General features: G+C 37.7%; 1 protein-coding gene across 3 annotated transcripts; it reads left to right on the top strand.

The window, feature by feature from the left end:
* The first annotated feature begins 48 nt into the window (after positions 1 to 48).
* Positions 49 to 12358, top strand: ATXN3 (ataxin 3). Of its 3 annotated transcripts, none has more exons than XM_027739974.2 (11): positions 49 to 160; positions 3571 to 3735; positions 4256 to 4300; positions 5611 to 5696; positions 6112 to 6178; positions 8395 to 8482; positions 8756 to 8888; positions 9982 to 10157; positions 10584 to 10707; positions 11460 to 11548; positions 12194 to 12358. In XM_027739974.2, exons 1-11 carry the CDS (start codon positions 137 to 139, stop codon positions 12286 to 12288), a joined length of 1092 nt encoding a protein of 363 aa, XP_027595775.1. In that variant the 5' UTR covers positions 49 to 136; the 3' UTR covers positions 12289 to 12358. The 3 variants fall into 3 exon arrangements, with proteins under 3 accessions (XP_027595775.1, XP_027595776.1, XP_039238621.1); XM_027739975.2 differs by lacking the exon at positions 49 to 160 and adding an exon at positions 262 to 589 and having other exon boundaries at positions 12194 to 12288; XM_039382687.1 differs by lacking the exon at positions 49 to 160 and adding an exon at positions 621 to 783 and having other exon boundaries at positions 12194 to 12356.

The raw sequence follows: 12358 nt of genomic DNA, 5'->3' as shown, positions 1-12358 counted from the left end.
CTCCCGCCCGGCAGGGGGCGCCCCCGCGGCGGCGGGGGGGGCGCGGCGGGCCGTGCGCGGATGGGCGGTGGCGCGAGGCGCCGTGATTGGGTGGTCGGGTCACGTGGGGCGGGGGCTGCGGGCCGGCTCAGTAAACATGGAGTCGATCTTCCACGAGCGGGTGAGTGCGGGACGGAGCGGGGGCCGGGCGGGACCCGCTGCTCCCGCACGGCCGGGCTGGACCCACCGCCCGCGGCTGTGTGTGAGTGAGGAGCTGCCGGGCTGGGCGCCGGGCAGCCCCCTGTGCCCCCTGCCCGGCACCTTCCGGCGGCAGCGGCTCGTCCCCTCCGCTCCATGGGGACCCACGGCCCTCCCGCGCGGCGCTGCCGGTGCCTGGGCCCGTTCCGGCTGGACCCTGCCGGCTCTGCGGTAAAGGGAGTGTCGTTACTACAGATCAGAATGAGTCAGGGCTGAGCCCCATCGGCCTCTTTGGCGCGGGGACCGCCCTTCTGGGGGCTGTAGAAATGAACCTCAGGTGCGGGAAGGTGCGGGCTGCACCTGCTCGTGTTTCTTGAGGGAGAGCTCACGTGGCTGAAAAATGAGTCTGAAGGTGAGCAGGGTTGTCTCTGTGCCTTTAGACTCATCTCTTCACCGAGCTTGGCTTGTCTGAGGTTGTGTAATGAGCAGGAAGAGGGAGAGCTGTTAAAGAAATCCTGATTCATATACTGTGCTTCTGTGCGCTGATGAACAGTACTTCCTGTTGTGGCGAAGAAATGCTTCTATGAACTGCTGTGATTTTTCCAGGTTCCCAAATATGAACTTCTTCTGTTTAAATGCTGTTCAAATATAATTGTCTTTTTTTCATGTACTTTGCCAATGTCTCTTTAGCTTTATTGTGTTAATCTTAACACTAGTTCTGTTACATTGTTCTCATGTGTAATGGTTGGTTTACTTAGGAAATTAAGCAAGATAGTAATATAACTTCCTTAAAAAAAATAAAATTACTGTTCTGAAGTACATAGGAACTGGGGAGTGTTCTTTCAAACTTGGTTTGGGTTGCGAAATTTGGCAAGTGCTGTGGTGTTAAGCAGCTGCCATTCAGAGAATAAGTATTGGATTTCATCCATTATGGCCTCTGCTACAATGACCTTGAGTTTCAGTCTAGATTTGAAAATAGTTTAAGGGAAGTGTACCCTTCTCTTATCTGTCCTTGCCTATCGCATAATGAAATGATAACTTTTATTAACGACTAAGTTGTCTTCTAGTTTAATAACAAAACTCTGCTGAAATTGAAGTGACAAAGCGTAATACATTCAAAGTTACAAGGTGATGGCATTTTTTAGTTGCTACAGGTTTTGGGGAAGGGGAAGTGTACAGTCTTGGGTCTCCCACATGTGAAACGTAGCTGCTCCCTGGTTAGTTACCCAGTTAAAAAGTTCCACCTGAATGCCTGTTTTAAATTGGAATACCTAATGTTTTTATCCTGTTATTCTATGGAAAATGTAACTGAATCTCTGCCTTTTTTTCTTAAGAGGTATTTCCCCCCCCCGTTAACTGCTGTCAATATACTTTGAAGTGCTGCATATACAGGCACGTTTGAATCTGCACACCTCAGGTGTTTCCATCAAAAGGCACGAGAAACATGGTATTTATAAAGGAAATTTAACAAAATAAGGAAGTAAGCAATGCATCACTTTTAAGACTGAAATGACAGTTGCAGAAAGTAGGATTTAAGGATGGTGCTTCAGGAGCCCCTATCTTAGAAGTTTGTCCTTTCCTTCATAAGATATAAGTGATTGAAAAGACTGAAGGCAGGGCAGCAGTTTGTATCAGGAGAGGTTTCAACGAGAGGATTTCAGGTTAGGGGAAGTGTAATGTTCTCTGCACAAAAGAACAGAAATTAATGTCTGTAAAAATCGTATGATCAGTTTTCTGCATTTTGCACTTGATATGTATAACATTTCCATATGAAAATTAAGGTTTATTATTTTTAAGATAAAACTGTACAAATACAGAAAAGTCCTTTTAGTGAAATTAAGATGTAAGCCTGTAGTACAGCTAATTTTTAGAGGTATTTTATTATGTCTAATGGAGAAACCTGTGATTGTTGAACAGGTTCTGCTGTTACAGTTTGTCATATGACCAGCAGTAGGGATGTGGTCCCGAGGGACAGGAGCTGGTGTTCAGTCTTGAGTTTCTTGTTACAGGAGGAGTGTGAGCCAAGAGGAGGTTTCTGGATTCCATTGAAGCCTGGCTGTACAGCCAGTCTGGTTTTAATAACTCATTGCTCAATTAACTGATGAAGCCCTTGGAAGATTCTGTAATCTGGAGTGAAGGGAAATTTCAAGGATTCTGCTTCAAGGGAGATCATGAGAGTGTTCTACGTGGGATTTGTGTGAAGCTTTCATGGAAGTTTAAAGAATATTCCTCAGAGGCATACTCTTGTATTCTTAGTTTCTATGTGTCTGGCATGAGGGAGGGGTGTTCTGTATTTTTGTTAAGGGGTTCTGGTTTTGTTTTTAGTAGAGGGCATGGACATTAGAGTTCTTCATGTAAATAAAAGTGAAGACTGATTAAAGAGAAAAGCAGGATTTTAAAACTGATGCTACTTGTCTTTCGCTTGGAGTTTAGTTATTTGTAAAAAGAGAAAGGTTGCTTTTGCATGGGAAACTCTAATTTGGTTGGTTTGTGTTGTTTTGTTTTTTTTTTTTAACATGGCAGTAATTTATCTGCCCGTAAGAAAATAATGGAGCTTGACATGCATTCATTCAGATTAGATTTTTTTTATTTTGTCCTACAAAATCATGACTGACACTTCTAATTGACTTACTTTAAATTTGCGTTGACATTCTAAAAATGTTACATTACATTTCTGTTATCTGCAATGCACTGGATATGTAACAAAGTATCTAAACCCCTTTTTATTTAAATGGTTTATCAACAAAATATATTTTCATTGTTTAATATGCTGAATTTAAGAAGTTTTTTCTTGTCCCCTCATCATTGTCATCAGGGTTCTAGAACTAGTGGAGCTTCTTTTACCTACTTCCTATATGTAAATTTCATATAGAAAATGAGCTTTACTGCTCCTCCAGCTCCAAATCACTTCCTCAGCAATAATGCAGAGAGCAGATTTCAACAGCCACACCTGTCAGGGAAGAAAAGTTAAAGAAGAATGAGTGTCTGTTAACAGAAAACATTAGTTACTGAGAAGTAGAAATCTAAACTGTTTTGTTTTCGCGTGGTGGTGATTTGGAAGAGGACAGAATCCATTGGTTGCAGAGTCCCTGTGTGATTCAGTTGGGTCATTGGCAGTTTTTATGGTGTTTTCAAAAACATTTTTTACATGAAATTAATTTCCTTTGGGAAAGTGTGCCTGTTTGTTTTTTGTTTGTTTGTTTTTTCCCATAAAGTTAATGGGAGGGTTGTATTCTATAGCTTGCAGTGTATACATTCAAAGAATACATGGTATTCTGGGTGAGTGGGGAGGGCAGGAAGTTTGCCAGAATGAAATGGTCGAGTCATTTTACAGAGTTTATGTAAACCTGATTTTCTTGTTGTCTTTGGTATTTTTTTCTCTTCCAATATTAGCAAGAAGGCTCATTGTGTGCTCAACACTGTCTGAATAATTTGCTGCAAGGGGAATACTTTAGTCCTGTAGAGTTATCCTCTATTGCACAGCAGTTGGATGAGGAAGAAAGGATGAGAATGGCAGAGGGAGGAGTATCTAGTGAAGAATATAGAACATTTTTACAGGTAAAATCATCTTAAGTTGGGGTTGCTTCATATTTGCCTGAAATGTAACATTGTTTAGCACAGACCTGCTGTTCTTGCTAAGCTAGACAAGGTTAATTTTCTAGTGCTGAAAGCTCTTAAATTTGTAGTCCTTTTCATTCATGCATCTTAGATTTGGCATTTTCAAATGTTATTAGCACAATAATTCTACAGAAAGCTACATTCGTCTTACAAGTAGAAAGGTCAAAGATGGCAAGGAGGATTGGTGATTAGCCTTTTGTTTTTGTAATCCAGTGTCAGATAGGAACAGAAGTGCCCATGCCTGTCTGCCCTTTAAGCACTGAGCATTTCTAATTTAAAGGTTTGAGTTTTAAATTAATATGCCTGTTTGGAGCATTGTAATCAGCCTTACAGACAAGGAGATAACAAGTTGTTGCTTTAAGAATATGCAATTACATTTATTTTCAATACTCAATTATTTTTGACCTTTTATGCTTACACCATTTTTCTCTTTTCTCCCTCCCAATCTCACACTGAGCAGCAGCCTTCTGTAAATATGGATGATAGTGGATTCTTCTCAATTCAAGTAAGCACAGCTCTCTTCTTACACAATTTTCTGTTTATGCACTATATATTCTCTCATATAATTTAAGTGGCAATGAGCTTTTTCATCTAGTTGCCAATTTATGGGATTAAGTGCTGGACTTCCAAATCTTCAGAGTGTTTTCCATTAAGAGCAGTGACTTGCAGTTCTTCAGTTCATGGGCCCTTAAACACATAGAAGCATAGAACTGTGAAATGACACCTGCTGGCAATAAGCTTGATTTCTAAGCTGCTTCTTATGGACACTTTAGGTGTAAACATTGGCTCCCATGGACAACAGGTGAAAAAGCAGAATTGAGATTGCTTTCTCAAATTATAGACTCTAAAGCTCTTGACAGCGATTACAGGGTTATCAGAGTGATCTGCAGAAAGCATCTGCATTCCAGTTTTTATAACTCACTCCAGATGCTTCAGAGCTGGTTTTATTATTTTTCTTGTTTGGTTGGGTTTTTTTAAGGGCCATAGTGGAAAAGTAATCAATAATAAATACTTTAACCAGAAAAACAACAAAAAAGGTTTTGAACACCAAACTGGGGCTTGTGTCTAGACTAGAGCTGTAGGCAATGCTTTGCACCTTTGGCTGTTTCCAAGCTTTCAGAGGTGCTTTTCCATGTTCCAGAATCTCTCTTCCCTATGGTAAGACAGGGCTGTTTTCATGTTCAGTGAAAAACCATTTAGTTTGGCTTTCCTTGTATTCTTGATTGTGTTACTTCAGTATAGAAGCTGAAAAAACTATGCTTCCCCATTCTACTTTTTTGTCCTGTCATGGATTTTCTCACTTGCTGCACAGTTGGCTTCCTGAAAGCAAGTTGAATTGTTAATTTAAATATCTTAAAGCATTATTTCGTGTAGCCTTAAAGAGTTACTGTTAAAGAGTTTGTGCTCAGTTCAGTGCCTGATTGATCCCATGACAATCCAGCAGTACAGAATTTCCAATAGTTACTGTGGAGAAAGATTGAGTTGGTACTGGGGAGGGAGGGCAGAGCAGTGCACTGAGAGCAGAGGTAACAACTACTCAAATGTGTGTGGGAGGTGAAGTTACAGCTTTGTTTTTGATTTAACACATCTCAGTTAAATCCTAGTTTTGTTACTTCCCCTTAGATAAGGTATAAGTGTTATGTTTGCATGCAAGTTCATGACAGCTGCATTTTGCATAATGTGATTCCTAGGTTTCCTTGCTATGTTTTGAAATCTAAGTTTTACAAGAACAGTGTAGTTGTTTATAGTAGCTAAGGTGGTTGCATTGCTCAAATTTTGATGGTTTGACTCATGAAAACTCCTATTTTTTGACAGGTTATAAGCAATGCCTTGAAAGTGTGGGGTTTAGAACTAATCCTCTTCAACAGCCCAGAGTATCAGAGACTTGGGATCGACCCTATGTAAGACTTCTTTAGCACCCTGCTTTCATTTTACTGAAAAAAATACTCTTAATGTATGATTTAAATCCTTCTTTAAAATTACTTTTTCAAACTCTGTTGCATTCTGATGTTTGTAGTATACCTTGGGGTTTTGTTTTATTTTTTTGGGGGGTACATATGAGTATCTGTCCTCTGTGCCTTCATGATGTCTTAGTATCTCTGATATCACAGGTATATGGAAATTTCAGTGATACTGACAACTTCCTAAATGTTTTAAAAGCAGTATAAGTATTTTGTAATGTAGCATCAACAGTTGTATTCCTGAAATTTTATTATATAAATTTGAATTAGTGGTTGCAAAGAACTTAAACATTAACCTGTATTCTGATTTTAGAGTATTTAATTTTATTTATACCTTTTGTTTTTCTTTTTACAGAAATGAAAAATCATTTATTTGTAATTATAAGGAACACTGGTTTACAGTTCGAAAGTTGGGAAAACAGGTGACATTGTCTTTTTTTATTTAAATATTGACTTCAGAATGGGTGTGGAAAAGTGGTTGCGAGTAGATCATGTGTTGGCCTTTTGCAAGCTTTAGCTGCAGTTTGCTTTAATAGTATGCCATATTAAAAAAAAATAATGTTTGTTTTATCACAAAAATACCAGGCAACTCATTATAATTGTTAGCCTGGGGAAAGACCAGCAATTCCCGAGTGAACCTGTCCTTTAGGGAGATGCAGCTCTGGAAGAGTCTCTGTGATATTTAAGCTAGGTTGTTGGGGTTTTTCTGTGTGAAAAATAGCAGAAAAAATTGTATGGGGGAGGAGCAGGGAGTCTAGACAAGGATTAGGATCCCTATAATTGCTAGTATTTAAGAGTATCCATTGGAATGAGGTTGGGGAAAGTAGAATCACAGCTTTGTACTATTTTGGAAAACTTTATGAAATAATTGTATTCTAATCAGGAGATAATATTTGTATGGCCATCCCTTACCTTCAGTAACTATCTGGTACATATATAATAATTCATATCCATGTCCCTTGCAACATCAGTGCAGTGTCTTATTTCAGTGGCCAGTCATCCTTCTGGATCATACTTCATAAGCTTTTATGCAACATGAGCTGGTTTGATGTTTGTTTTTTTCAGGTGGCTTTTTTCTTAGAAAATGTTAATGGAAAACAGCCTTTAGATTCTGTAATAGTGAGGCAAGAGTCTCTTTGCCCATTTGGATCATTTTTGCAAGTGCTGGCTACCTATGTTGTCATCCAGATTAAAAAAAAAAGAGAAAAATTACCTCTGAGTAAGCAAACTGAACTCTACTGTTCTGCTCCAGTTTAAAAGTATGGCTAATGCTTACAGGCAATTTTTGTTTATTTGATATCAAAAAGGATGGTCTCATGGGAATGCTCCTTATTATATATACAACCATATTGGGTGGAATTTTGTGAGAGAGCATTCTAACCTGAAACATCCTAAGTTGGAGGGGGAATGTGTTTTGCTTGTAACCACATGAAGACAACACTGAATAATGAGAAAAGATAGAGAAAATTTGTTGACTTGGATTTATTTAACCTGCTTCTCTTCTGTTACAGTTAAAGCAAAATTAGTTTACCAAAACTTTCTCCTCCATATTCCCTTTTAAAAGTTTCTGTAGTCTGTGCATTGTATTTTTTACATAACTTTTTATTCCCCAGTGCTCCTACACTGGTGGTCTTCTTACTCTTTCCTAGTGGCAGAGAGTGGTTTTGGCTAATTAAGTATTGCCAGACAGAGTGGTAGATAGTCACTTATAGTATGAGTCTGGCTGCAGGTGTGTGACTGCATATGTGGAAGTTTGGTTAGATCAATGCATTTTTTGTGAGAATGAAGATGGAATTCTCTTTCTACTATCTGAAATGGTGCTTCCTGGTTAAAATTAGATAATATTGAATGAGTAAGGTATTAAAAAAGATTCTTTGGTTTCATTGCAATATATGTGGGGGTTTAAGGGTAGAATATTTTATGGCCCATGCTGAATATATTTTCTGTCTAGAAGTTTTATATAATATTGTTTCTCTCTTGAAGTATTATAAATTACTAGTTATCTTCTTCAGGAAACTAGAAATGGTCTGTATATATTTATATCAAGTGTCTCCTGTTGTAATACAGTGCTATACTGTCAGCATATTAAATATGAGTTAATTGTTCTTAATTTTTAAATTTAAAAATAATCTCAGGGGTAAACAATAGTTTCCAGCATCACCAGCTATTAAAGGCAGAATGTTTAATGAAAGTATTTAGTGGAAATAATTTAACATATATTTACTGTAACTATTAATTTCCTAACACACAGCATTAACTTATGAAGGGTTTCTTACTTTATTAGTCTCAGCTTTAAAAGTAGGATTAAGCAGAGTTTTACAGTGATGTCCGAAATAAATCAAAATACAGTGGTAGAAGAATTATCTGTTTTAATCTGTTTGCCTGGTACCAGTATTCAGTAATGGGAGAGAGCATGCAGTAATTTCCACTCTTCAGATCTCCTGTTAGCTGAAGAGTATTTGAAGATAACCTTTAGCAGTATAGGTATTGTGCTTCAAAAGAATTTTATTTGATAATTTATGTTACTAGATTTATTTGCATATTCCTTCATAGAAAATTACCACAATGTACAGAAATGAATTATTGAGTAATCTTTGTGCTAATTTGTTTTCTCAACCTCTTTCTTCTTTAATTACAGTGGTTTAACTTGAACTCTCTCTTGATGGGTCCAGAACTAATATCAGACACATATCTTGCACTTTTCTTGGCTCAATTACAACAGGAAGGTAATAGAAACTTGCAGATGTTAAATAGTAACTTGCAGATGTTAAATGTCATTAATTAAAAGTAGGTAATAATTATTATTTCTTAGAACTTATGTATTCAGTCAACTACCCTTAGTTTTATGATTGAAATAGTGAAATAACCCAAGTCTTTATAATGAAAGGTAGAGTCTTACGTTGTAATAAATGGCACATCATTGTGTTCCATGGAGTGTGCATTTTAGAGTGTTTATATCTGCACCTTAATGCCATGGACTTATGATTTCTTTTTCTCAGGTTATTCCATATTTGTAGTAAAAGGAGACCTGCCAGACTGTGAGGCTGATCAGCTACTGCAGATGATTCGGGTACAGCAAATGCAGAGACCAAAACTAATTGGGGAAGAGGCAGCACAGTCAAGAGATCAGAGGTAAGGTAAATAGAGATTTCATTTTAATAATATTCAGTATGATTGGTTTCCATGATTAATGCCACATGGAGACAACCCCCTTGACTAATTAGAAGTACCTTTAGTGCAACGTTTACTGCTTTTGCACACAGTAAAAACAAGTTGGTAGACAACAAATGGTTTATTTTTAAATGGTGTATTTTTAAGTGGGTAAAAACTACCTTAATAAGGATTGAGTTTTTCCATGTGCATAAGCGTATTATAGTGCAGATTTTTAACTTTGATTAAAATGGGTTAGCAAATCCTACCAAACTATGGTGAATAGTAATTAAACTGTAATTAAGACTAGCTTGTGCGTTCTGTCATAAGTGGAAAACAACAAGAAACCCAAATGTGAATTTCACATCATATAAATCATACACCATTTTCTTTTGGAGTAATTTCATTCCAGTGTTGTGGTGCTGCTCAGTTTTGATGCATTTTGCTAATATAAAACATCCTTGAAAATGTATAAAGTACTACTTCTGCAATAATTTTATTCAATTTTCATGGTGAATAAATTGCAAACTGATAAAAAGGGTTAAGGCTTTTCAGAGGAATTCATTATTGTTTCTTCCCCTTTGTAAAGTTAAACTGATGTTGTAAATTGATGGAATAATTGGCAGCAATGTGGAAAGTGTCTACAGTTTACAGAGGATCTTTTGCTTTAGTGTGGTCTTCAAAGCTTCCTGAGGAGACCACATACTCTGTTTTCTGCTGGTGTAACTGTTTAAATAGCAGTAGGTTTGAATAGCATGTATTATAGCTTTTTGTAGGATTATGATTTCTGAAGATTTTCCTAACAGCTTCTTGTCAACATATGCATGGCTTTAGAGTTGCAGTGTGCTGCGAATGAGTGTTTAAGGTTGCTTTACAGCTGCTTGCAGCTCTTTTGTGCTTTTTTATGTAGAAAGTAAAATACTTGTTTACGTAACAGACTTTCACAATAGAAACGTTTTTTCTGAAGTTAAAAAACCCTAGAGTTAAATCAGCAGAAAATAGTAATTTTAAAACTCACTCTAAAATATAATATAACTTCTGTCTGAATTTTGCTATAAACATGTGAATTTCACAGGCTACCCAGAAGTGATGTGGACCAAGCAATAGAAGTTAACCATCCTTTTGATGGAACAGGCATGTTAGATGAAGATGAAGAGAATTTTCAGAGAGCCCTGGCTTTAAGTAGGCAGGAAATTGATATGGAGGATGAAGAAGCTGATCTTCGCAGAGCCATTCAGCTCAGCATGCAAGGTGCAGTGTCCATCTAAATTTCTCTGCTAGTGTTTGTGTTGCTTATGCTTTAGGCAGCTACTGGAATCAGTTTGTCAGGCACTTTTCAGCATGTATCAAGCTCTCTGGAAAGATTGGCTTTGAGGCGTGGAAGGATGATCCAGAATTTCCTGTAGCTCTCTTTGTTCTGCTTTTTGAAAAGTTATATCTTTTACGTTCCACTGATCATTAGGAAGGAAGAACAAATTGGCTAAGGGTGGCAGGAGGGAAGGGAAACAGTCCTAAGGTGAGGAGGAGAGATAGTATCAAGGGAAGTTAGTCTAGGTGCTTATTTCTCCAACAAGTTTCTTTCTTCCTCTCAAGTTTGAAGACATATTCTTAAGCTGTACGTCATTTGCTAACTTCATTTTACTGTAATGAGTAGGATGTGGCATGTTCTGGTTTTAGGTAGTCGTCGAAGTGAGCTCTCAGGCTCGTTACCGCAGAATGTTCCTCAGTCGTCTCACAGCAGTCAGACAGAATCCCTTTCTTCAGAAGAACTGCGAAGGAGAAGACAAGCGTATTTTGAAAAGTAAAGTAGTTGTTAGAAAAGTGCATGTGGAAGTATATGTCGTATTTTTCAGTGCTTTTGGGGTGTGGATGGATTTCTTACCGAGGTCCAGCTTGACTTCTCTCTCTTAACGTGATTTCTTAACAGTACCTAAATTTTACTGTTCTCATGTGGTTCCAATGAAGAAACCTGTAAATAAGAGGGGGTTTGTTACTAGTGCAACAGCAGTCTTGTGATGAAAGAAAATACACATGCTACAGAAGCATTTTAAATGAAATCCTATAAATTTCTGTAATTATCCTCCTGACAAAAAATACTACTTCTTTAAGACTTTGCTTCTGGTAGGGATGCTTCTCATGTGCATCATGTGAAAGCATTGTAGATATTTTATGTTGCTGTTCTGGTGTACTTTCTTAATACATAGTTGTGTTATTGTTGTAGCTTTTCCTTATCTCTGTCTTCTAGTGATGGAAGAAATAAAGACCAGGGAGAAATACTATGGATGGGAGGAGTTAGACTTCGCGTGGTAGGATAAGAATGCAGAACTTCCCAATGGTGGGAAAACAGTAATGTGGCTTGGGCTATAATATTGTGAAGATAGGTGTCTGAAGGTTAGCAGGGTGAAATGATGGAAGAGATTTTAAGTACTGAGATTTTATTGTACCAAACAGCTTCTACCTCTGTTTCTTGGTCTTCCTTACAATGAAATGAACTTGACTCAGGTGTCATACTGGTGTTAATCTTAGTCTCTTACAAATTTATGACACTTTCAGACAGCAACAACAGCTACAGCAGCAAGATCAGACGCCAAACCTACATGATAAGGCAACTCTTAGCTCAAGCACTCAAGAAGCTGACCCAGGTATTGTTTTTTACAGTTACATCCAACACTGAAATATTTGTCGTTTTCCCCTTTGTGTTGTGCTGTTTCCTAACCTTCCTTGTCTGCCAACTTCCTCACTCCAGCAGCCATTCAGACTGTCACAGCCATTGCTTTTTTGGCAGTGAAGGAAAGGATTGCTTTCCAGAAAAGCCTGTTCCTCTTTGAATCTCAATATCCTGTTTCAAAGTGAAGAGCATTGCTATGAGATCACTTGAGTTCTCGCTTTGCTTTTTGTTGTTTTGTTTGTCTTCAGCATTACAAATTGGAATCTTTGACAGGATTTGTGCCAATTATTTGTTTCCTAAATTACTTTTAAAGTTGTATGACCACTTGGGTTAATATCTGACAAAATTACTGGAACCAGTTTTCAGTAGAACATAAATGTAGACCTTACCAGTGTTAGGTATTGGTGATCCAAAATTGATGTGTATTATGTGTTACAAACAGACTGTTGTTGGTGGAAAACTAAGTTCACAATGTTCAATGATTTTAAAAACAAAACCAATTTTGTGGGTGGGGTGGAAAAAGGTGGATGTGGACAAAAGGAACAACAAAAGTATTTAACTACAGTTAAGAACTAGCTCTGTGAATTTATTACAGCTTATACACATTTATTGTCTTTAGGAGGTGATATGAGTGAAGAAGACATGCTTCAAGCAGCCATGAATATGTCTCTGGAATCTGTTAAAAACCACTTGAATTCAGAAGAGGAGAAATGACATAATTTTTTTCCCCTCTTATTGTCAAAACGCTAAGTCTCCATTAAAATTCTACCGTGTGAATGTTGCA

Source organism: Pipra filicauda, unplaced genomic scaffold (assembly GCF_003945595.2).
Source record: "Pipra filicauda isolate LSUMZ 115617 unplaced genomic scaffold, ASM394559v2 scaffold27_size4233163_pilon, whole genome shotgun sequence".
NCBI lineage: Eukaryota > Metazoa > Chordata > Aves > Passeriformes > Pipridae > Pipra > Pipra filicauda.
The sequence above is the reverse complement of the archived record's forward strand: the minus strand, read 5'-3'. Positions and strand labels throughout refer to the sequence as shown.